The 25,604-nt window shown below is 42.8% G+C and overlaps 1 protein-coding gene across 2 annotated transcripts in view; it reads right to left on the bottom strand.

Annotated features, from left to right (window-relative positions):
- Positions 1–25,604, bottom strand: part of ccdc88c (coiled-coil domain containing 88C) — a 71,371-nt gene that overhangs the window by 7,998 nt on the left and 37,769 nt on the right. The window contains exons 12-27 of one of the 2 annotated variants that reach the window (XM_072458149.1): positions 25,293–25,443; positions 21,229–21,410; positions 20,299–20,436; positions 19,230–19,514; positions 16,503–17,300; positions 15,780–15,907; positions 15,454–15,595; positions 14,859–14,999; positions 14,625–14,786; positions 13,156–13,433; positions 11,602–11,745; positions 10,483–10,669; positions 9,851–9,996; positions 9,683–9,772; positions 9,208–9,509; positions 305–394 (exon numbers count right to left, since the gene is read on the bottom strand). In XM_072458149.1, coding sequence (XP_072314250.1) covers positions 305–394; positions 9,208–9,509; positions 9,683–9,772; positions 9,851–9,996; positions 10,483–10,669; positions 11,602–11,745; positions 13,156–13,433; positions 14,625–14,786; positions 14,859–14,999; positions 15,454–15,595; positions 15,780–15,907; positions 16,503–17,300; positions 19,230–19,514; positions 20,299–20,436; positions 21,229–21,410; positions 25,293–25,443 — 3,364 coding nt within the window. Of the gene's footprint in view, positions 1–304; positions 395–2,859; positions 3,177–9,207; positions 9,510–9,682; positions 9,773–9,850; positions 9,997–10,482; positions 10,670–11,601; positions 11,746–13,155; positions 13,434–14,624; positions 14,787–14,858; positions 15,000–15,453; positions 15,596–15,779; positions 15,908–16,502; positions 17,301–19,229; positions 19,515–20,298; positions 20,437–21,228; positions 21,411–25,292; positions 25,444–25,604 lie in introns of those variants that run through there. The other variant, XM_072458150.1, reaches the window with a different exon arrangement.

Here is a 25,604-nt window from a genome sequence, read left to right as displayed (position 1 = left end):
GTAAAACTATAATTTATATGTACAACAGGTATAAATACACGAAATAAAGTCAAAATTAGACAACCGTAAAAAAACTGTCATAGGCACTTTAAATAAGACCCTTTAAAGTTTAAAGGGTCGTTTGCTAACGACTGTCAGAGTTTAAAGTTTAAACTGAACTACTAAAACCAGAATCATGTGACTGTAAAGACGTGTGTGTGGAGGTCTAAACTACAGGACCAACAGGTTTTATACACACAGTAATAAAAACACAGGAAGTGAATATTTATTTGACCGCGGGGGCCCATTCCCAGTCATTCCACACCTTGCCCGTGACCGTCCTCTCCGTTGACGCTCTCGTTGCTGCCCGCTGGAGTGCCACCTCTGGGTCCAGCGCGGCCCCGGTCGCTTATCCCTAAAAAAGAAGGAAAAAAAATCAATCAGAATCCGATCAGATGCCAATCACAAACACCTAATGGCCCTTGTGCAGACGACGCCGCACGGATACGGGAAGCGCGACGCTGACGGTGCAAGGACGAACACACGGGGCACTAGAGTGTGTGTGTGGGGCCCTCAGTGTGTCAGAAAAGCGTGTTTTTAGGTGCAGCGTAACTCACCGGTGCCTCTGATTTATCCAGGCGTTATTATGCTGTGGTGAGATACTTTCACTCAAAAAGCAGTGACAAAAGACGTGTGAAGCTTAAAGTGCCTCTGACAGGTTTGTGCGACTGTCTAACTTTGACTTTATTTGGTGTATTTATATCTGTTGTACATATAAATTGTAGTTTCACGCCAATCGAGCAGGTATTTGTGGATAAAACGTTGAAAAAGCTGTAGAAAATGACAGGAAGTGACATATTTTTGTTTATCAAATAAAAAATAAATTGCAACATTAGTGTTTTTTTTTTTTTACTAGTGTTTGCCAATTTCCTAGTGTGATGTCATCAATTACAAACAGGAAGTGAAATTTTAACCTAAAAAATTTGCTATTATGTGGTTATTTTTTCTTTCTTAAATTTAGCAAATACATAAAATAAGAGCAACTTTATCTTGTTGAATTCATGTTTAGAGAGTCAAAAAAGTTGTTTCTTTGAGTAAATTAAGCAAAAACTTGGACTGGAACGAGTGTCCCTCGTGTGATGTCACTTCCTGTCATTTTCCACAGATTTTTCACAATTTTCTACCGAAATACCTGCTTGATTGGTATAAAACTATAATTCATATGTAGAACGGGTATAAATACATCAAATAAAGTCAGAATTAGAAACATCGTAAAAACTTGTCATGGGCACTTTAAAGGGGCTGTACCTGATTTGTTTTGCTTTGTCTTGGATCAAAATGAGACCGCTGTAAGCCGTCTGCATCTATATATATAACGTGTTTTTACTGAACCCCAAACAGGCAGTAACTCCGGTCCACTACTGTTGTTCAGAAAGTTCTAAAACACGTTCATGAATTCAGTACGGTGGCGTTTAAAATTAAAACATTATATTTTCCACCTTTTTTTAGACGTTAAAAAAAATAAATCAGGTACAGCTCCTTTAAATTCAACCAGGAAGATCACAATCTCCCACCTTTTCAAATTTGCCAATCTCTCTGCCTTTTTTTTTAGCTACACCTTTCCTCCACCATCGCCACGGCAGCAGCAGAACCATCAGCCCCTGTTTAAGCCTCCCCTGGTTGAATTTGCAAACAGTTGGTAACGTTAGCTAAAATGACCAGTGATAAGTTGTAGCGGCGCGACACTTTTTAAGCCACTGCAATAGAGAACGGCATTTATCTCGCTTAAGAGAAAATATATCATGAAAATACAACATTGCAAACAGGGAAAAGGGGTTAGTTATTGGAAGCAGAGCGTAAAACAGACCAGTTTATAGCGGCCAACTGTTTAGACGTCCACTGTCTGCGGACTGCGCAAATGCAATTAATCATGTTTTAATTGAGTTGAGATCCAATCGTTTGAAATTGCGACGCGGTGATGAGCGTGGGGTGTGTAAACTGAGAGGTCTGTGTGGTGCGGAGCAGAGATGGGACTGTTCTCGACACAATTTGACTATTTGTGTGTCAAAATATACACATTAAAAGTGTCAGAAATACAAATTGAATGAGATAATTAATATTTACAGTGCTATTCTTTCTGCTCCTTGTTTTTTTTTGTAATTTTTTGCATGTTTGATCGTGTACGTTTCACTTTACGACAATGTTGTCTCGCATTTGTTACGAAATACTGTATTTTCCGGACTATAAGTCGCACCTTTTTTCATAGTTTTGACCGTGGTGCGACTTATACTTATATTTATACTTATATACTTATATTTATACTTATCGTTACATACTTTTACTCCGGAGCGACTTAGATGTGATATTATTTGCTCTTTTCACACTTGCAACCACATTTCATACTCCAGTGCAACTTATATGTTTTTTTTTCCTCCATTATGCATTTTTTGGCTGGTGCGACTTATACTCCGGAAAATACGGTAAATGCACAAACAGCGATTGAGCGACGCAAGGAAAAATTGGCAACTTTGAATTTGTTTGCGCCGCGTCACCGAGTCCGAATACAGACGGCGCGGCGGAAAGCCAAACGCTTAATCGAATCGGGCGGCAGTGGCGTGGAAACATCAATCTCGAGGTAAACTGCGAAACAATTGACCGCAAATAATCTGGTCGTGTTCAGCCATTTGTCATTTCTGCGACATTAGACACGGGCGAGGAGACGGGACTCGCTCAGGCGTTAGCGGGACGTGCGGCGGGCGGGGAAGAAGCGTTTGCGTCCGTGACAAAGTTAAACACTTACGGGTAAAACGGGCTCGCACTTGGTGTGTTTGTGTGTGAAACGTGGTGGTGATGGTGCTTAAAAGTGTAAAAAACAAAAACATGTTCGAAATGGACTAGAGACGTTGGGCGAAGAAGCTGGGCGAATGACGGATGGTTAGAAGTGATGAAAGTGAAGAGGGGGTATTAAAAAACGTCGCTGGCCGGGGCCGGTTGGCAAGGGTCGTCGGCCGGGATGTCGGTGGACGACCAAAACCGGAGGCGTCTAGAGAGAGAGAGAGAAGATCGAGAGGAAGAGGAGGAGGAGGAGGAGAGCGGGGAGAGGGGGAGGGAGGGCGGGGGAGGAGAAGAAGGGCAAGGGAGGAGCCTGTCCTGGCTTTTACTGCGGAAGAAACGGAAGCGCTTTGGATTGGGCGGGGCTAGCGAGGGGTAAGAGGAAGGGGCGTGAGAGAAGAGAAAGAAAGAAAGTGAAAGAAGGAGAGAGAGAGAGAGAGAGAGAGCAATGGAAGTGATAAAGTAAGGGTAAAGATATAGATAAAAAGAAAGGGGAGTGAGAGAAAGAATGGGAGAAGAAGAGTCGAGAGAGAAATAAAGAGAGAATGGGAGGAAAAGAGAGGGATGGGAAGGAAAGATGGAGGATAAAGGGATGGTGGGAAAGATAGAGGGATCGTGGGAAAGATAGAGGGATGGTGGGAAAGATAGAGGAATGGGAAGGAAAGATAGAAGGATGGGAAGGAAAGATAGAGGGATGGGAAGAGAGGGATGGGAGGGAAAGAGGGATGGGAAGGAAAGAGGAATGGTGAGAAAGATAGAGGGATGGGGAAAGAAAGATAGAAGGATGGGAAGGAAAGATAGAGGGATGGGAAGGAAAGATAGAGGGATGGGAAGGAAAGATAGAGGGATGGGAGGGAAAGAGGGATGGGAAGGAAAGATAGAAGGATGGGAAGGAAATATAGAGGGATGGGAAGAGAGGGATGGGAAGGAAAGATAGAGGGATGGGGGAAGATAGAGGGATGGGAAGGAAAGATAGAGGGATGGGAGGAAAATGGGAAGAAAATGGGAGTGAAATGGGAGGTAAAGATAGAGGGATGGGAGTGAAGGAGAAAGAGAAACAGATGGATCGATACAAAAATTGAGTAGGAAAAGGGTTGAGAGAAATGGAGAGGGAGGGGTGAGAGAGCGAGAATGTAAGAAAGGAAGCGAGAGAAGGAAGGACAGAAAAAGCGCAGTGAAAAAGAGGTAGGAGAAAGCAAGAGAGGGAGGAGAGGGGGTGAAGTGATGAGACAAGAGAAAGAGAGAGAAAAGTGTGACAACATGAGAGCGGGAGAGAGGGAGGGAAAGAGATATACAGTAGATAGAAAGAGGGGGAGAGAGAAGGAAATATGACGGATGAGTGAATGAAAACATGTTTATCATTTAATCACAGAGAATGAAAAAGAGTTCATGCAAAAAAAGACCGACAAATGTCACAAATGATTAATGGAGGAAAAAAAAACAAAGTTTGGGAAAGTCATGCACCAAACCAACACCGGCTCACGGAGAGGAAGAAAGACGCTTCTGCTGTTTTACAGTGTGCTCCTACAGGCGTCACCATGACAACTACACCTGCACCATGACAACTACACCTGTGGACAAACTTTACTTTTTTTTTGTTGACATCTAATCATATTTTTATTATTTGTATATGAACAAACGACAACAACAAAAAACATTAGAAATAAAACCTAAAAAATAGAAAAATGATCCTCGACATTTTGACTGAGCGGCCGAACTAATAAGATGTGTTTCTTTGCTTTTTTCAGCTTGTTTTGCTCAAATTAACGTGTAAAAAGAACGTTAGCTAGCTTGTTTGCTTGCTGCGGCTGTACTTGGCTAGCTTGTTTGCGTGCTGCGGCTGTACTTGGCTAGCTTGTTTGCTTGCTGCGACTGTACTTGGCTAGCTTATTTGCTTGCTGCGGCTGTACTTACCTAGCTTGTTTGCTTGCTGCGGCTGTACTTGGCTAGCTTGTTTGCGTGCTGCGACTGTACTTGGCTAGCTTGTTTGCTTGCTGCGGCTGTACTTGGCTAGCTTGTTTGCTTGCTGGGGCTGTACTTGGGTAGCTTGTTTGCTAACGACAGTCAGAGATTTAGGACACTTCAACTGCTAAAATAATAATTAATCTAGTCAACAAACAGACTCAAAAACATCTTATTAAGGAGAAAACGGTAATGAATCCAACTTATGTGCAATCACAAAGTCTGTATCAGTGGCAAATGCGACGTTAGCAGCAGAGAGTGTTTATCTGCTTTTTCTACAACTGTTTACTTGATCTCTTCTATTAGATGTCAGGTACAAAGTAAATATTTAGCAGAGTTGTAGACTTTTACATTTGTTATTAGGATTCTAGCAGCGCTTTGACATTTTACTTGTTTTGAGCTCTTAGGCCGCAGTTATTTTATTACTTGGTTTATGGATTTTTAAATGAAATATATTGCACAGGCGGACGAAATATAAACATAATTTCAATTTCAAAAGATGTTTTCTTCCGGGTTTGCCCAAAACGCACCACGGGAGGAGATCAGTAGATTTAGCGTGTTTTAGACAGACAGAACTGACGCTTAAGTGTGCACCCTCCCCCACCCACCCAGTCACGGCAAAACGCGCTGAAGAAAATGTGGTAAATGGGTTTAAAATGTGTATTTGCGATATTAATGCGCGCAGCAGCAGGGAGACGGGCAGGCGCGCTCTCGCCGGGGGCCGCGCGCAGGGACGGCGCCGCTCCAGCACAACAACGCTTTCCAAAATAAATGACTCCCGCAGGAGTTTGGCAAGAAATTGCTTCACGTGCTCTTATCTTTTGACTTAATACCGCTTTTTAAATTTAATTTAATGCTATTTTGCGTTTTCAGAGATACTTTGTAAAAAAAAAAAATGATAATAATTTATTTTATTTATGTTGTATAAATCAATAATTTAAGTGCGGCGGATCCGTAAACCAAGTAATAAAATAACTAAGGCCTTACAGGAGAAAGGGTCACCTCACACCATCGACTCTCATTGATAACATTTAGCATATTACAAACGTCTGTCTTGCTGATCAGAATCAGAATAAGGTTTATTGCCATTTGTCAATGAAGAAAATTCACAAACATCGGAACTTGTCCTGGTGATTCGATGCAACACAAACAACAAAGCATTGAACAATTAATACAAAACAATGGACAATGAATAGCTACCAGATATATAAAAAATAGATAAGTTAAGTTAAAAAACAGACTCAAAAACATCTTATTAAGGAGAAAATGGTAATGAATCCGACTTATGTGCGATCACAAAGTCTGTATCAGTGGCAAATGCGACGTTAGCAGCAGAGAGTGTTTATCTGCTTTTCTACAACTGTTTACTTGATCTCTTCTATTAGATGTCAGGTACAAAGTAAATATTTAGCAGAGTTGTAGACTTTTACACTTGTTATCAGGATTCTAGCAGCGCTTTGACATTTTAATTGTTTTGAGCTCTTAGGCCAGAGTTATTTTATTACTTGGTTTATGGATTTTTAAATGAAATATATTGCACAGGCGGACGAAATATAAATACAAATATAATTTCAATTTCGGGACTATTGCAAGCCTTCCACCGGAAAAGCTACATAATGCACCTTTAATACTTATAGGGTAAAAAAATGAATACAAAAATAAATAAAAAATCTACAAATACTATTTTCAATCTAGACTATATTCAACCCCAAAAGAAACACTTTAAAATAAGGCTGCCCCAGTCTGCTGTAACCCGACCCACCATTTTTCAAGTGGGTAGGTAGGTAGGTAAATAAAAAAAAAATTTAACTTTGAAGGCAAAAAAAGATCCGAAGTTAATTGTATGTTTGGTGTAACCCTACCAATTTTTTCCAAGTGGGTAGGTAGGAAGGTAAATTCTTTTTTTTTTTTTACTTTAAAGCATAAAAAATTCCAAATTTGTATATAGAATTTAATGATAATTTGCCTATGAAATTAAGTTAATATTATCATTTATCAAAAGAGATGCTACCGTAAATGTACAAACTATTTTTGTACAGGAAAATTTTTATTTTTTGGCCATTTTCATGTCGTAGAATCATCGAGGTCTTGGTCATCATATATGACAAATTCTGCATATTTCAGCCACTGTCAAATCCCGTTTTTTCTATTCTGCCAGTGACACGCAGTGACCGCCGGGGGTCAGGCTTCAACAGACAATGAGTTGAACGTTCTCCGCTCGTGTTAAGTTTCATATTATTTTAAGCGAGTTCCTGTGACACAAAATTATTCAACACAGCGCTTTTTTGAAAAAAAAAAAAACAGTCGGTGAGTCGGCGAAATATAAGAAAAATAAAAGAATTTGGCATAATTTTGACAAAATGCTGATTTTTTTTTTTCCAGTCGTCTATAATTTTGACGGCTCGGTCGGGTTACAGCAAACAGACATATTATTTTGCTCTGCCTATATATTTGAGTCTAAAAAAGTATGTTCAATCAGTTGGACTGATTTAAAGAGGATTTAAAAAGGAGTTGGACTCCGAAAACACGTTACCCTTTGTGGCTAGGTGTTTTTTTAATTACATTTTTTTATTTAGTTAATTTTATTGTATTTCTGTTTCTGTAATTTCTTTGTGATTTTAATGCATTTTTCCTGCTGTGTGAAGCACTTTGAATTGCCTTGTGTATGAAATGTGCTCTACAAATAAACTTGCCATGCCTAAAAAGACCTATAAGTCAATTGACAATCTGTGTTTTTTGTCTAAATTTTGTGCTTCTAAAACGCAATGTCATAATCAACAGTTTATCCTTTTTGAGCTCATATTGTTGGTACATGACAGAATTTATTTTTAACTTTTTTAAAAACTGCAATCACTGAAAGCAAATGAAAAGACAATTTGCAGCAAAAACAAATCACGATGTTGTCTCGTCTGGATTCCCACGTTCGACAAACCTCAATCTTCACAGAGCCTAAAAATACTACAACAGACGAGGTCAAAGGTTGTGTTTGTAAATCTTAATATACATAAAAAAAATCCTTTCCATAATCTAATGTTTTCTGTTATTTCTTTGTCATTTTCCACAGTACGGCATTAAATGAACCCATCGAAAATATATATGATTATTAGTGTAAATATTGGAAAAACTTCTAATGAACGCGCAACAATCACTTTTCGGCAACCGTAGCGCCAGTGCTTTAAGTTTTATTTTCTATACAATAATAAGGTTGTTTAAGTAAGTGTGATTCTGTGATTTAGTGAAATGTAGATGTGTTTGAAAATGGAGGCTGTTGTTGGTGGAACGGTTTAAAAATATTAGTCATATTCGCGCTGTGAAGGTGGACAAGAGCTGTATAAATAGTGACCATGAAGGACTTTTTCACACATGGGTTTGAAAGTGTGAAAGACCAAAACTTCTTCACATTAGAATCTGCATTTGTGACCGTAAAGCCGTCATTATGTGTTCAACGCTGCCCTCTGGAGACCAACTCTGGTATGTGCATTGTGTACAAAATGTAAGAGATTAATCCTGTTTAGAGCTGGTTTACTCACGTTTTACAGCTGGTTTAGTCACGTTTTACAGCTGGTTTAGTCACGTTTTACAGCTGGTTTAGTCACGTTTTACAGCTGGTTTAGTCACGTTTTACAGCTGGTTTAGTCACGTTTTACAGCTGGTTTACTCACTTTTTAAAGCTGGTTTAGTCACGTTTTAGAGCTGGTTTAGTCACGTTTTAGAGCTGGTTTAGTCACGTTTTAAAGCTGGTTTAGTCACGTTTTAGAGCTGGTTTAGTCACGTTTTAGAGCTGGTTTGTTTAGAAGTGCTCAGCAACAATCGATTGGAATAATCGTGACTAAACTTTGGCTATTAAAATCCTTAAATAATAATAATAATTGTTGGACAATACACAAGCAAAAAGCATTTTATCACAAAAAACATTTCAGATTTTCAGCACTAATACACTTTATTCATAAATATTCAGTATCTCTATGCCTCAGTCAGCATATTGAAACTTTGATTTGGTTAAATGTACTTAAAAACTTTCAATGTGCAATAAAATAATAATTTGGCAAGTTGAAAACACACTTGCTGATCGGTGAAAAACTAAAATAATTGTTAGCCCTATGATTTAGTCCTATTCTAAAGTCCTGCTTTAAACCAAGTTTAGACCGTAATTAGACCTTCTGTAAGGTAAGTTCTATTTTAGATCATAATTAGTCCTAGTTTAGACCGTAATTAGTTCTAGTTCTATGCCGTTTTCAGACCTGGTTTAGTCCTATTTTAGACCATAATTACATAGTTCTAGTTTGGTTCTGTTTTTAAAGACCCGGTTTAGATCCGACTTAAATCTTGATTTGTCTCATTAAAAATTCAGTTTCAGACCTAAAGATAAAGTATAATGAGTCATTTTAATGTTATGACAAGTGTAAGTTCCTCTGCACAGATCTGAGCTCTTACCTCTGCTGATGGGAGTAAGGGCGGGACTTCGAGGCCCGAGGCTCGGGGTGTGGCCGCTGACACCGTTACCGTGGACGCTGTTGCCGAGGACGGCGTCGCTGGCGCTGGAGTTCCTCTGGGGTACGGGCGGGGGCGTGTCCGGGGGCAGCAGAGGCGGCGGGGCGGGCAGAGGGATGTCGGGGGCACTTTTGGCTCGCTCTCGCTCTTTAACGCTCTCCGTCTTCTCCGCTCGCTCGCGGCTCGTGTCCTTTCGAGGTTTGATGAGTTTAGCTAAGGCTTTGGCGCCGGCCCACTGACTCTTTCTATAAAACAAATGTATATAATGTGGTCGAATAATCACAATTCTGGCTTGTTGTAAGATCTGGTGAACTATTCCTTTGTATTATTGTGGTCTATGGTAAATAACCAAGTATAGTACATAATGATATTGATTAACCTCTGAACGTTATTTTTAATGATCAAAAAGCAGACTTACTTTTTGGGCGTGGGGTCGTAGAACTTGTACTGGTCCATGATCTTTTCCTCCAACTTCTCTTTTTGTCGACGGAGAGCGTTCAGCTTATCACTGACACAGAAAGAGACGTTTAATATATACTCATTGGTTTATCGTGATATGTTTAGTATGTGTGTGAAGGACAGTTACATGTAGAGCTTCTGCTCCTGGTGGTACATCTCCTTGCTCTCCATGCTCCTCTCCAGCAGGGTGTGGTTCTGTTGGCTCAGCAGGTTGATCTGACTCAGGAGGTGGTGGTTTTCCTCCTCCAGGTTTCCTTTGAGTCGACTCAGGAGCTACAGACACAAACAAACAAACAAAAAAACAAACAGGACGGTCAAAAGAGGACAACACACACTTCTGACATTCTCCAGCAGTGATTCTTCATGGACTCTAAATAAACCACATGGGAACTAAAGTTTGAAAGTAGTTTGAAAGTATTAAAGCAGATCTAAGTAACTTTTCCTCCATGTTTTTCGATATTTATCATAAAAAGACGCACAAAAACATTTAATATTTAACATTGCCAAATCTGAAATAGAGCCAGGGTTTCTCAGGAGAGTTGTCTTCGACTGGTTTACCGCGGGGAGACAGCAGGGGGCGACGGCAAACATCAGCTCTGAACATACATTTAAATAAAATACAACTACTCAAAAAATTAGTGCCAGGTTAGAAAAGATGGACAGAAAAAAGTAAAAATCACTACTTTTTAGTTAAAACTATCAAAAATGGCCAGCATCTGATGAAATACCATGTGTCTGCGTAGTACATCCTGGACCTACCTCACAGTGGTTGTCCAGTTTGGTCATGGTCAGGTCCAGGCCTTGGTGCTGCTCCATCAGAGAGTCGTAGCGGGACATCCACTGCCCCGCCTCGGACTGCGCCGCGCTCAGTGAAGTCTTCAGCTCCAGGAGCCTCTGCTGCAGACCCTCGCTCTGCTCCGTCTGATGGGAGCGGCTCGTCGTCAGCCTACAGGCCGGGAGTGGAGTTACAGCAAGTAATGAGCAGATCAAAAGGGCCTTCACATGATTTTAGCGAGTACCGTAATTTCCGGACTATAAGCCGCTTTTATCATAGTTTTGGCCGGACTTAAATGTGATATTATTCGTTATTTTCACAATGACAACCACAAGAGGGCGCTCTAGGCTCTAAGCGACGCAGAAGAAGAATCTGCACTTCCTCTACCTCTGGAGTTTGAGGAGTTGTTTAGAAGTGACACAGAGGAAGAAGAATTCAATGGATTTAGTGATTTGGGGTAAAACTGATGCTTTGGTAAACTTGTTAGCATGTTCTTTATGCTATAGTTATCTGAATAACTGTTCATATGTTACGTTAACATACCAGACTCTTACCACAGTTCTGTCTGTGCCTCATGTAGCTGAAGGTGTTAGCGTTAGCATACGTACACCTATTCACCATGTTTTCTCATCTGTCTGTTCTTGGTCTTGGATTCTAGCAAATAAATATCCCCAAAAACGTATACTTATACTCCAGTGCGACTTATACATGTTTTTTTCTTCTCTATTTGCATTTTTTGGCGACTTATACTCCGGAAAATACGGTAATACTTTTCAGAATTAAAAGGTAGTCCCGCCCTTTTTGTCTCCTCTGCACATATGAATTTACGTTATAGGTTCAAACGAAAAATATGAATTAATTTGTAGTTACTTAGTTATACTTATACTAAAATCTTGTCATACAAATCTGTCCTAAATGATTTAACTTTTATGATATTCGAGTTTGAAAATTAGTCCATCAATGAACGAAATAAGAAGCAACGCAGTAAAAACACGTGGCATAATTGAAGTGTATAAAGCAAATACATCGTACAGTAGTGGAAAACACAAATGCAGAGTCATATTCCGAAATAGTGTGTGTCATTTTGACGTTGGCGTAGTTACCGGTCCACTTCGTTCTTGAGCTGCAGATTCTCCTGCTGCAGGAGTCGATTCTTCTGAACTTCCTGTCCGAGTTCCTCCTTCTCCTTCTGGCCCTGGCCCTCCTGCTTTTCCCACGTGTCCTTCTGCTGCAGTATCGCGCAGTATCTGCAACGTGACAGAGCAAACGCGCCGTTCGTCTTTGATATTACACCGGGAACAGGCTGAACATTGAAGAAGTCTCGACACAAACCGCTCGAGGCTTTAACGCCACAATATCCATCTTCTGCGTGGGATCAGTAAATTAGATTAAGCGTACGTCGAGGATCTTCCACTGAGAGTCAATCGTTATCTTATAGTCGGTTTTGGCCTGACAGGAGTGATGTTTTTGAGGGATACAGTGGAAATGGACGAGCAAACTGTTCTAAAAAACGGATTAAAACTCAGGAAACCAAGCGCTCAACCTTGAAATCATAATGTTGTTTTAATGATAACGGTTTCAAATGCACTACATCTGTCGTAAACAAAGCACGCCGTTCCCCTGGCTGTGTCACGCTGTGTTCTTCTTAGCTTATACTTTGTCCTTTTTTAAGTCATATGATCGAACGGCGTCTCGTCAGACACATTTCCACGGTCTATAAATGGCCCCGAGAACAAAGAATAAACTCATATTGTGACGGATTGTTGATGACATTGTCCTGGTCATACGGTGTAGCCCACAGTGTTTTGTGTAAAGGTCATGACTTCAGACAAATGTATAGACCTTTAAAATGCAGCGTCGTCACAATGTTAAAAACTTGATTTTCTGCAGTAGAAATGAGTTTGTTTGCTTTTCTATTACTAAAAAGCGGGGAAATATACTGTTTTCTAGCCTGAAATAGTATTTGAGCTTCACATAAAGTAAAATCTGTAGATAAAATGAAAAAATGATGGTGCATTTTGTGTGTTGTGCAATGCAAAGTGTCATCATAATCTTCTAGTAAATATACGAATAACATAAAATACAATTATAAATGCATTTTAACAGGTCAAAGGTCAAATTTCAGACGAATGTATAGACTTTTTAAAATGCAGCGTCGTCACAATGTTAAAAACGGAGGCTAGATCATTTTTCGCAGTAGAAATACGAGTTTGTTTCCATTCTATTGATAAAAAGCTGGGAAAATATTCTGTTTTCCAGCCTAAAGTAGTATTTGAGCGTCACATAAAAGTATAATCTGCAGATAAAATGAAAAATGATGGTGCATTTTGTGTGTCATCATAATCTTTTAGTAAATAATCAAATAACATAAAGTACAATTATTATTGCGTTTTAACAGGCTAAAACATAACAGTCTGCCTGTTGTAAATGCAATAAGATTATTAATGGAGGTAAATTGAGCACTAAAATGTCCATTGCAAGTTTGGTAACGATAAAAAGGAGCTTGATAATAATATAAAATAAACTAGAATGTGCTACGAAAGGTTAGTGTCGGTATATTTTTGACGATAATACACAACATTTTAACGTGATTATAACGTCAACAAGTCCATTTGTTCCCCCTTCGACCTCAAACCACGCCCCTCGCCCTCGCTCACTTGTTGTGCAGGGCCCGTTGGTCGTTCTCCAGCGCCCTCTGCTTGGCCTTGAGCGCGGCGTGCTGGCCTATCAGCGCCTCGTACTCATGCGCCTGCCGCTCGTGGACGCTCAGCAGCCGCTCGTGGTCGCTCAGCACGCTCTCCCGGCCTCGCCACGCCTCCTCCCGCTGGCGCTGCCACGACTCCGCCTCCGCCTCCAGCGCCGTCACCTGCCCCTGGAGCACGGCGTTCTGGGCCATGAGGGAGGCGCTCTGGGAGGAGAGGGTCGAGTGCTCCACCTGGGACGGGACACGGGCGGGTTTAGGCGGGAGAATATACATGTACGAATATACAAGATACCTCTGGAAATACTCAAATACTATGAAAGGAGATGATGTGTGTGCAAACCTCTGTGCCAGGTCAGGGGCTTTTAGTATAATGGATAGATGATTAGGATGAATAATAAAAGAAAGTAGGAGTGGTTGACTGCCTGACATCATCTTAACACTTAAACCTGGTTATCTATGGACGATCCTGCTAATTAAAGCTTACTGATCGTCGACTTTGTAATCTCGGGTGCAGATTTGAGTCCTCGTGATGCATAATTTATTAACCTCCATAACTGACAGTGAACACGCGCTCTGTCAAAGTACATCGGCTGTGACCCAGGACCACATCTACACGTATCTCATTCACAAACTTGTACAAGCGAAACAACAACAACAACAACACTAGCATGTAGAACTAGCCTCAGCTCATCAGGACAACTACAGTGACTTTCCCACAAGGCACTTATATTTACAGAAATATAAGCGCACAGATAATTACACACGTGTTGGCCGTATCCATGAATGATTGTGTGTTTTTAACCTTTATTTGTACCACAATGGGGAAATTAACAAGTAAATAATAAAAGGAAATGATATAAAAACTCTTGTAGAAAAACCTCTTATACTCTTAATAAAAACAACTCTTAAATGTGCTTTATAAATGGGCTTGACATCTCAAGACGAACGCAGAAGGAGCTCCTCACTTGTGTTGTGATCCTTTAACCCAAAAGGCCTCTGACTTTACTGACTTAATGTGCAATTACTGTCATACTTGTACGCAATAATGTCATATTCATGTGCATATAACTGATGTAAATAAGAGTTTACTTTACCACTATTAGTATTATTTTGTCTTATGTTAGCTCATTTTTATTTTATATTCTTCCCCTCTATTCCTTATTAAGAATATGAGAGGTTCTGTCTATAGGAGTTTTTTCTATTAAGAGTGTTTTTTAAAACTTCCTATAAGTTATCTGTTCTTTTCTTCTGTATCTACTTGCGTTGCAACAACTAAATTTCCCCATTGTGTGGACAAATAAAGGCATATCTTATCTCATCTCTCTTTATCCAAAGTAGTGTATGCAATGCTGTTTTAGTCCAGTAGGGGCAGTTGTATTGCCGTTATACACTGACATTACCAACAGAAGCTTGATTCATCACCTGTAGTTTAGCGGTCTGAGTGTGCAGCCCTGAGTTCTGCTCCTGCAGCGTGCTCGTGTGCCGCTGCAGAGTGGAGATCTGGTTGTTCAGAGAGTTGTTCTGATTCTCCAGCTGTTTGAGCTGGTCCTTCAGCAGACTGCTCTCCGTCTGCAGCGAGGCGTTCTGGAACACAACGGGAAATGAGCGCGGAACGGAAACGGCGCGGACACGTTCACGAAACAACCGTCAACCTACATTCTTCTCCACGTTGATCAGATGATCTTTGATTCTGAGCAGCTCCGCCGTGGCCGAGCCTTGACCCTGGTCGTTTCCCGTGCGCTTCTGGGAATTGTGGTTCTGTTCCTGCTCCTGTTTCAGCGACAATGTCTGCCGAACCTGAAAATACACACATTTCATTCGAGCGTCATTTTCTTCTCATCCCGACCTAACTATCCTTCTGTCACTATAATAATTAATCAATGATAAAGAAATAATGAATATTGTGATCCCTGGCGAGAAAGAGCCTTATACCGTATTTTTCGGACTATAAGTCGCACCTTTTTTCATAGTTTTGGCCGGGGTGCGTCTTAAACTTATATTTATACTTATATACTTATACTCCGGAGCGACTTATATGTGATATTATTTGTTATTTTCACACTTGCAACCGCATTTCAGACTCCAGTGCAACTTATACATGTTTTTTCTTCTCTATTATGATTTTTTTTTGGCTGGTGCGACTTATACTCCAGTGCGACTTATCTATGTTTTTTTCTTCTCTATTATGCATTTTTTGGCCGGTGCGACTTATACTCCAGAAAATACGGTACATATAAACAGTGGCTCTTACGACGTTGAGCTCGGAGCGCAGGGACGAGTTCAGAACGTTGCTCTCCTCCAGCTTCTTTTCCAGGCTGGATATCTTCTCCTCTTTCAGCTTCATGGTTTGTTGGACCGTATCCTCGAGACGGGACTCCAGCAGCCGGTACCTGCTGAGAGTCACGTACCAAAGAACTGGGTCAGAAACAAACGGAAGAAAACACTGACAGATATGATCGCAGTATCGGGAAATGTTGACGTGGTTTTCCGCCGCTGTCTTGCACGTTCCATTTTGTTTTACTGTTTTTTCCACGGACACTGGACGGTTGTTGTACATATATTGCGTGTTATGAATACCTGTCCTCCATCGTGTGCTCCTGCTGCAGTAGCTTTTCCCTGTTCAGTCCGATCTTCTCCAGCTCTTCGTTGAGACGCTCCAACTCCACGTTCTGCTGCTGGAAATTTAGCTTCTCTGACACCAGATCCTGTGTGCGCAAGAATCGAAGAAGCTCCAATAAGGCTCCAAAAGTATAACAAAAATAAAACATTATATCAGACATTGCACCATTTTGCATGAGATGTTGCGTGATTATGTTTCATTCGGAGTGTTTTGACCTGTACACGTTGGTGTGAGCGCCGCCATCTACTGACAACAGAGGGGATTGACATGTGGAGGCAAAAGCTAGCTTACGCTCAACACGCCAATACAAGCGCGCCATCGTAATGAACTCGATTTGACGACAGAAATGCTCAGAGACGATGTGCGCGATCAATGGTAAACGGAGTAAAACATCTCGGCGCTCGGCTTGTGACATCACAAAACGGGGACATTTTGGAACTGACTGTTTTCTGAGGCTCAGCGGGAGAGGAAATGCTGAACAGGATTGGTCAAAGACGCGTGAATTAAGCTAAATACAAGCCCAGGTATATCTTTGATGAGGGAACTATGTCATAAAATATGTAAAAACTCAAGTAAATGTCATTGAGGACTTGTTTTAGGGATAAACTATGGCTAAAATGGGATTTAACCATGCAGGTATTTAAATAAAAGCGAGTTACAGTGCATTTGACCGTCCCCACCTCTCTCAGAGTGGCCAGCGTCCTCTTATCGATGGTCGCCTGCTTCTGTAACTCCTTGTTCTCCCGCTCCGCCTCCTTGGCTTTGACCGACAGCTCCTTCAGCCGGTCCATCTCCTTCTTCAGAGCCGAACCCTCCTTCTGCGTCGTAGCCAAGCGCCTGCTCCTCTCCTCCAGCTCCGCCTCCTTCGCCTCCAGCAGCGTCCTCATTCGCCAGCTCTCCTTCTCCAGGTGCTTCCGGCTCTTCTCCGACTGGTCGAAGTCCTTCTGCAGCTTCCTCCGCTCGTCGTCGGTCTCCTCCCAGTATTTCCTTTGCACCTTGAGCTCCTGCAGCTCTCTCCTCAGCTCCTCCTCCCGGCTCTTCACTTCCTGGCACTCCCTTTCGGTCTCCTCTTTCTCTTCTTTATGCCTCTCCAGATTCTCCTCCAGCCGATGCTTCTCGTGGTTCAGAGCCGCCATGTTCACATCCAGTCTCTCCGCTCGTTTCCTCTCCGCTTGCGCCAAATCGTGGGCTTCCTCCAGCTTCCTCCTCAGCTCCTGTGTCGCTTTCTGGACTTCCTGGTGCTCCTCTTGTAGCGAAGAGAGGCGGGCGGTCGAGGAGCGGAGGTTCTCCATGGAACACCGGAGCTCCAGGTTCTCCTTGGACAGCAGGCCATGCTCGGACTCGTGCTTGCCCAGGCGCTGGAGCTCTCTGTGGGATTCCTCCGCCTCACGCTTCAGTCTGTGGAGCTCCTGTTCCAGAGAAGAGACCTGCTTTTCCAAGGCCTCGGAGCGCTCGCTGCAGGCGCGAAGAGACGTCACCTGAAAAACAAACATAACATTTATATAAAGACATTGGACTAGTGCGCTATGGGCCTGGCATGACATTGGAGTGACAGTCATTCACTGCCTAAATGCATCTTCTTGTTTCAGCCACAAACTATGCAGTAAATATGTGGGTTGAAAAAGTGGGAATAACACTAAAACCCTTGCCTGACCCGCCAGCCCCTCCCACATTCTGTTCAAATGCGGAAGGGTCTGGAACCTGAGTCCGAGCCAATGAAGTCGTCTGATGATAATCGCCTAATCCAATCCCAGGCGGAGGTTTTAACGCGTCACACTAAAGATACGGAAGTAGCTTTTCACCCCCGTTCCAAAACATTCAACCCGGCTCGTGACCCGGCTCGTGACCCGGCTCGTGACCCGGCTCGTGACCCGGCTCGTGACCCGGCTCGTGACCCGGCTCGTGACCCGGCTCGTGACCCGGCTCGTGACCCGGCTCGTGACCCGGCTCGTGACCCGGCTCGTGACCGAGTGTTTACTTCTGCTCTCCCTTTGGTTTGAACAATGAGGAAAGAATCAAATCCTTAAAAACAGAGCAAAAAACTGCATTGAAGCCATTTCTATTGAAAAAGGACGTTTTTGCCACTCTTCCAACTGGATTTGGAAAGAGTTTAATCTATCAACGCGGAACACGCCTTGACATGGGCTACGTAATATCCGGTTAAGCGTGTCGCGGTTTCTTTTGCGTCACTTCTGGGTTTATGTGATTGGTTCCGTCTCTGCTCTCTAAACTCCGCCCTAGAAATTGAAATTCTGCGGTCGAGCCCCAGACCCTCACGGTTTTGTTAAGTAATCGGTCAAAACGTGTTGGGAATGGCCGGTCAGGCAACTAGAACCTTGTATGTAACAAACGACAATGAGCTGTAGATTCTGTCTAAGTGTTGAACATCCACCACAACAAAACTGCAACTAAACCAAGACCACCAGGACTGTCAAAGTGTCTCTCAGAGGAGCAGATTGGTCATGTCTGTGTCTGTCCTGAGGTGCTTTTGAGACCTTTCTGACTTCTATAGTTTGCGTTATCATTGTTCATTGTTTTATGTTGCACCGAATCACCAAAGCAAGTTCCTATGTCTGTGAATTCAGTTCATTGACAATGGCAATAAACCTTTTCTGATTCTTTAGCTCTTTAGCGTGCATGTGCAGTAGTGTTGCATTTTAATGTTTTCAGTGAAGGGCGTATGCAGAGGTTTAGGCCGGAGGTCCCCAAACTGTGGGTGAGGCCCCTTGAATTAAGTCACATACTGTTTAAAAAACAGAGGGCGCTTTATACAGCCTAAATACACATAATTGAATCTAATTTTCTCATAGCTGACGACAGAACATTACAGACACTTATTTGAGTCAACTTAAAGCTCTGGCTGTAGTGTTCCCCGTGACCTCTGACCTCTCTGTGCCACAAACACTATATATTAAATATGTGGGAGAAAAATAAGTTAAAAAAGTCGGAATAACACTAGAAATGTGTATGTAACAAACAACAATAAATTGTAGATTCTGTCTAAGTGTCGAACATCCACCACAACAAAACTGCGACCACCAGGACTGTAAAAGTGTCCTACAGAGGAGCAGTTTGGTCATGTCTGTGTCCGTCCTGAGGTGCTCTTGATTAGAGATGAGACCTTTAGCTCTTTAGCATGCATGTGCAGTAGTGTTGCATTTTAATGTTCACTGTGAAGGGCGTATGCAGAGGTTTAGGCCGGTGGTCCCCAAACTGTGGGTTAGGCCCCTTGAAGTCACATACCATTTAAAAACAGTAGAGGGCGCTTTATTCAGCTTAAATAGAACTTAAATTGCACACTTTTACACATACTTGGATCTAATTCTCTCATAGCTGACGACAGAACATTAGACACTTGTTTGACTCCACTTAAAGCTCTGGCTGTGGTGTTCCCCGTGACCTCTGACCTCTCTGTGCAGTGCGTCCCGGCTCCTCTCCAGCCTCGCGGCCTCCCTCTCCACCTCGTCACAGCGCGACGCCTTGTCCCTCACTCTCGTCACCTCCTCGTTGGCCAGTTTCAGCTGCGTTTCCAGGGCGACGAGCTTGGAGCTGGATTCGGTGATGTTCTGGTGGAGCTGCTGGTTTTGCGTCTCCACCTCTCGGACTCGGGCCTCGCTGTTGGCCTGAGCGCGCTCCTGAAGCGCCGCCATGGCGTCGGAGAGGTGCTTCTTCTCACTCTCCAACTCCAGGATCTGAACGGGGAGAAGATTTAAGACGTACGAAATATGAACTTATTAATATTACATAAATTATCCTGGCGCGAGTAGAGGTGAACGATGTATATAACAATGATGATAATATTGTGAATGTTGTTTGGAGGTATCTAAACTTTGAATATTGAGTAAATATCGTGTATAGTAAACAATTATACAAGAAGTGACAAAAATGAGTAAAAGTAAGTCAGTTTGTAAACTTTCAAATAAGGGTATAAAGTGATATTTTTGGATTTTGATGATTGATTTTACAGACATTTCACATTTGTCTCATAATTGAACCTCAACTACTGCGCTTAAAGACACTTTTCTCTTGGATTGGTGTTGGAGTGTTATTGAGATACTCGAGATATCCATTTCTGTCAATATCGCACACCTAATGTAGAGTAAGGACTTAATACGAGTGATATACACCTATTACATCTAAGTATAACTACATGTAACTACTGTCATTGTACTTTGTAAATAAAGACAGAATTCATGATATTCCAATGAAAGAAAATGTAGAAATCCTGAAAGAAATCTTGTTATAGAAGTGATTATTTGTTTTATAGCAAGAAAATCTTACATTAAACTCGGAACAGTGCAATTAATTAAACTGTCATTTCTTATCATCACATTGGCGGAAGAATATAGATTTTCTTGTATTTATTTAAGTAAATTGTGATCAATTAACAAAGATAAACTATTAAATTAACAAAATAAGGCCAACATAATTTTCCGTGTTTTCAGTCTTTTTTTTGGTACTTTTACTGGCACAAACCTGTCTGTCTTTGTCGGCCTTCAGGATGTGCATTTCTCGCTCTAAGGTTTGTTTCTCTTTCAGGATTTCCTCTCCCAGCGACTCCATGTCCTGATTGGTCAGTCTCTCCTGGTCCAGCAAACCCTGAAGACGCTCCAGCTGCAGGAAAAAAACAAAAAAACAGAAACAAAAATGTAAACACAAAAAAGAAAGTGTGAATCTTTTGACAACATCACATAATTTTTGGAGCAATATCATTAGAATTTCAGTGACGGCTAAACCTACCGTAATTTACACACTATAAGGTGCACTGGATTATAAAGTGCACTGGATTATAAAGCGAACTATCAATGAATGGTCTATTTTTGATAATTTTTCACATATAAGACGCACCGGACTATAACGTGTACCACACAAAATAGCTTCGAGGTCAGTAAGAACAACCAGATTTAAATCATATATAAGGCGCTCTGGATTATAAAGCGCGCTGTCGTTTTTGGAGAAAATTGAAGGCTTTTAAGTGCGCCTTATAGTCCGGAAAATTCAGAAATTGAATCTACCGTATTTTCCGGACTATAAGGCGCATCGGAGTATAAGTCGCACCAGCCAAAAAATGCATAATAGAGAAGAAAAAAACATATAAGTTGCAATGGAGTATGAAATGTGGTTGCAAGTGTGAAAATAACAAATAATATCACATATACTATAAGTCGCACCCCGGCCAAAAATATGAAAAAATGTGCGACTTATAGTCCGGAAAATACGGTATATGTAAATGACTACTGCTCGCAACGTTCCTTTGCACAAAACTGTTACATCAACTCAAATGAAAAAAACACAACAGATAATGGTAAACAACCAGAAAGAAATGACAGTATTGCAACATCCGGTGAGTAACTGTCAAATAAACCGTTTTACATTTGGTCTTTTACTCGTGCGTGACAAAAGCACCTTGTTGCCCAGGCTTTGGTTTTCCCGGTCCAGTTCCTGTGCGTGGAGCTGCTTCTCCTGCAGGCCGTGGTTGTCCTCCTTCAGCCGCTCGATGGACGCCTGGAGCTCGCGGTTCTCCTTCTCCAGCTTCAGGACGCGGCTGGAGACGCATTCGTTCAGCTCGTGGACCAGCGACTTACGGCCTGGAAACGGATCACATCGAAAGCAGAATTAAACCGATCAATCTGTGGTAGTAGTGGGGTGCACGGTGGAGTCTGCATGTTCTCCCCGTGTTACCGTGGGTTCTCTCCGGGTTCTCCGGCTTCCTCCCACCGTCCAAAGACATGCATGTGTTAGGCAAAAATTGGTGACTAGTGCCTAGTGAATGAATGTGAGCGTGAACTGTCTGTAATGTCTATGTCTCTGTGTTGGCCCTGCGACAAGTTGGCCACTGTCCAGGGTGTACCCCGCCTAAGGCCCGAAGTCACTGGGATAGGCTCCAGTCACCCGCGACCCCGAAAGGGAACAAGCGGTAGAAAATGGATGGATGGAATCTGTGGTAATAATAATAATAATAATAATAATAATAACTTTTATTTATATAGCGCTTTTCAGTGACCCAAAGACGCTGAACATAATAAAAAAGGGGGGGGGGTATTTACAGACAGGGGGGGACAACACGTACAATACACATTAATATACAGATAAAATGAACAAGACAGAAGAAGTAGAGAGAAAAAGATGGGGATGTAACAGGGGGTAGAAGTGTAGGCAATAGGGTAGAGGAGGCTAGGGGTAGAGGAGGTCATAGGCTTGGGTGAAGAGGTATGTTTTTAGGCGGGATTTGAATGTTGTGAGTGAGGGAGAGTGGCGGACAGGTTGGGGGAGGGAGTTCCAGAGTCGGGGTGCTGTTCGGGAGAATGCTCTGTCGCCAAAAGTTTTGAGTCGGGATGTTGGTGCAGTCAGGGTGAGAGAGGAGGAGGATCGGAGAGCTCGGGAGGGGCGGTGGGGGATGAGGAGGTCAGACAGGTAGGGGGGGGCAAGGTGGTGAAGAGCTTTGAAGGTGAGGAGGAGTATTTTAAAGTTTATGCGCTGCTTGATGGGGAGCCAATGGAGAGAGCGGAGAACGGGAGTGATGTGATCACGGGACCGGGTGTGGGTGAGGAGGCGGGCAGCGGAGTTTTGGACCATTTGGAGTCTGTGGAGGGAATGGGAGGAGATGCCAGTGAGGAGGGAGTTGCAGTAGTCAAGGCGGGAGGAGATGAAGGCATGGATGAGGGATTCAGCAGCGGGGAGGGTGAGGCAGTGTCGGATTTTGGCGATGCGGCGGAGGTGGAAGTATGAGGTCTTGACAATGTGGCTGACATGGGGAGTGAAGGAGAGGGTGGGGTCCATGATGACACCGAGATTGCGTACCAGGGTAGAGGGGGTGATGGTCGAGGTGTCGATGCTGAGTGAAAAGGGACCAGTTTTATTGAGAGTGGATTTGGTGCCAATGAGGAGGAGCTCTGTTTTGTCACTGTTCAGTTTGAGGAAGTTGAGAGTGAGCCATGATTTTATTGTAGAGATGCAGGTTTCGATGTGGCTGAGGGGAGGGTTTTGGGTGGATTTGGTGGTGAGGTATATCTGGGTGTCGTCAGCGTAGCAGTGAAAGTCCAGGTTGAGTTGGCGGAGGATGTGACCAAGGGGGAAGATGTAGCAGATGAAGAGGAGGGGGCCGAGGACTGAGCCCTGGGGGACCCCTGCGTTACTGGGGAGAGGGTGGATGAGTGACCGGAGAGGGAAATGAACTCTTGCCTGTTGGTGAGGTAGGATGTGAGCCAGTCAAGTGCAGAGCCCTCAACACCCAGTTGGCGCAGCCTTTGTAGGAGGATGGAATGGTTTATAGTGTCAAAGGCTGCGCTGAGGTCTAGTAGTAACAGGATGTTGAGGGCCCCGGAGTCTGCAGAGGTGAGGAGATCGTTGAGTACTTTGACCAGGGCTGTTTCAGTGCTGTGAAGTGGGCGGAAGCCAGATTGGAGGGGTTCATAGAGGTTGTTTGACTGGAGGTGGGTGTGAAGTTGGGCGGCGACGATGCGTTCCAGCGTTTTTGAGAGGAACGGCAGGTTGGAGATGGGGCGGTAGTTGGAGAGGTTGGCGGAGTCTAGGGTGGGTTTTTTGAGGATGGGGGTGATGGAGGCCAGTTTGTAGATGGAAGGAACATGGCCGAGGGATAAAGACTGGTTGAAGAGGGTGGTGAGATGGGGGATGAGAGCAGGGAGGCAGGCCTTGGTTAGATTCGTTGGGAGGGGGTCGAGAGAGCAGGTGGTGGTTTTGGAAGCGGTGATGAGGTCTATGATATGAGAGGAGTTAACAGAGGAGAAGGTGGTGAGGGGAGGGAAGGGTGGGTGGTCAGGGAGAGGAGGGGGGGCAGGGGTGGGGGTGGTGATGGAGTTAATGGAGACGGCAGTCATGGAGCTGTTGATTTTGGAAATTTTGTCATTGAAGGCAAGGAGGAAAGAGTTGCAGAGGTCAGGGGAGGAGGGTGGAGTGATGTCCGGTGGCTGGAGCAGCTTGTTGACGGTGGAGAACAGGGTGCGAGGGCTCAAGGTGGGAGCTGTTGATGAGGGTGGAGAGGTGGGCAGATTTGGCGGCTTGGAGAGCGTCAAGGTAGGAGGAGATGTGTAATTTGAAAGCTTCGGCGTGGACGGTGAGGCGGGTTCTTTTGAGGAGTCGTTCGAGTTGGCGGCCAGTCTGCTTCATGGTGCGGAGTTCAGGGGTGTACCAGGGGGCGGGGTTGATGTATGAGACGGAGGAGGTTTTCCAGGGGGCTAGGGAGTCAAGGGAGTCGGAGAGGGTGGTGTTGAGCATGACAGCATAGTCGTCGGGGGAAGAGGGGGGGGAGTCAGGGGGGAAAGCAGAGGATATGAGCTGGGAGAGCGTGAGGGGGTTGACTGACTTGATATTGCGGTAGGTGATGGTGCGTTTTTTGGGGTTGTGGGGCAAGGGTAGGGGGGCGGAGAAAAGGATGCAGAGATGATCAGAGAGTGGTAGTTAGAATGTCCTAAACGCACCGAAATCAATTAAAATCTATGTATTTATTAGTCTTTGTTTCACCCGTCTATTCAGTCTATAGAGTTCATACAGAAACACAAAAAAAAACTTAAAATACTGTGAAATGTTTGTGGCCTAAACGTCGCAAAAATGCTGAACGTGTCTTTTACGCCTCTTGCTCTTCCGTGGTTTTATCTTTTCGTTAGATTTTGCATATTAATACAAATATATGTCTCGAGTCCTTAATCATGAATGTTGCATCTCGTTTCTGTGGTTACGGTTGGCGCATTTCAGGATTAGCGCGAACTGTACGTCGTTTGCTGCCAAGTTAACAGTCAATAAATCAGATCTTATCCGTCCGAGTTCAACTTAATTAAGAATATTATCATTTAAATATATTTGGAAATTTAAAAAAAACATGGAATAAGATATTTTGTCTTGTTTTGAGTGCTGACATTTAGTTGTAGGTTTTTTTTTCAACATTAGCACTTAATTCACCAGCACATTACAAAAGATTACACAAAAAATGACATTGTAACACTTTATAGGCACTGGAATAAAACGCAGTTAAGATAAATATATGTAGAATTTTGCCAAAATTCATTAGAAAAAAATTATCACAGAATTTTTTGGGGTTTATAATTTCACTTCCTGTTTGTAATTATTGACATCAAACAAGGAAATTACCCAGCAAACACTGGGCAAAAATAATCAAACAATCCGACTATTCAAAATAAATGAGAGCGACTTTATCTTGTTGAATTATTGTTGTCAAAAAGTTGTTGTTTTGTGTAAATTCTGCATAATCTTTGACTGGAATGAGCGTCCCTAGCGTCATTTTCTACAGATTTTTCAACATTTTCTCAACAAATACTTGCTCGATTCGTATAAAACTATCATTTCTATGTACAACAAGTACAAATACACCAAATAAAGTCAAAATCACGCACTTCTCTGCATCCAAATATTACTTTCAGCAGTGTAGTGAGGATGCAGTGTGTATCGTGACATCAACGATAACATGGAAACAAAGACACAGAAAAGCGCCGTACTCTCTGTGTTGTTGTTGTCGTTGTTCTTGGAGAGCTGCTCGAGCTCCCAGCCGAGGTGAGCCGACTCGTTCATGCTCTGCTTCTGTCCGATCTCCAGCAGCATGTTCTCCTCCACCAGCTCCTCCAGGCGCCGGCGCTCGCTTTCACGCTCCTGAGAATGTGAACCACGACGAGAGAAAGAAGTGCGGTCGTTTTAGACATCCTGCAAGCTTTCTCAGATGTGTTTGAACAACTTTACCACAATAATTCACATCTTATCATGTAAACGGTGGAAACTTTGAGTCTACTTTGGTCTTAAAAAGCAAAACAAGT

Source organism: Eucyclogobius newberryi, unplaced genomic scaffold (assembly GCF_026437365.1).
Source record: "Eucyclogobius newberryi isolate DKJ021-1_F unplaced genomic scaffold, fEucNew1.0.hap1 SCAF_21, whole genome shotgun sequence".
Classification (NCBI taxonomy): domain Eukaryota; kingdom Metazoa; phylum Chordata; class Actinopteri; order Gobiiformes; family Gobiidae; genus Eucyclogobius; species Eucyclogobius newberryi.
The sequence above is the reverse complement of the archived record's forward strand: the minus strand, read 5'-3'. Positions and strand labels throughout refer to the sequence as shown.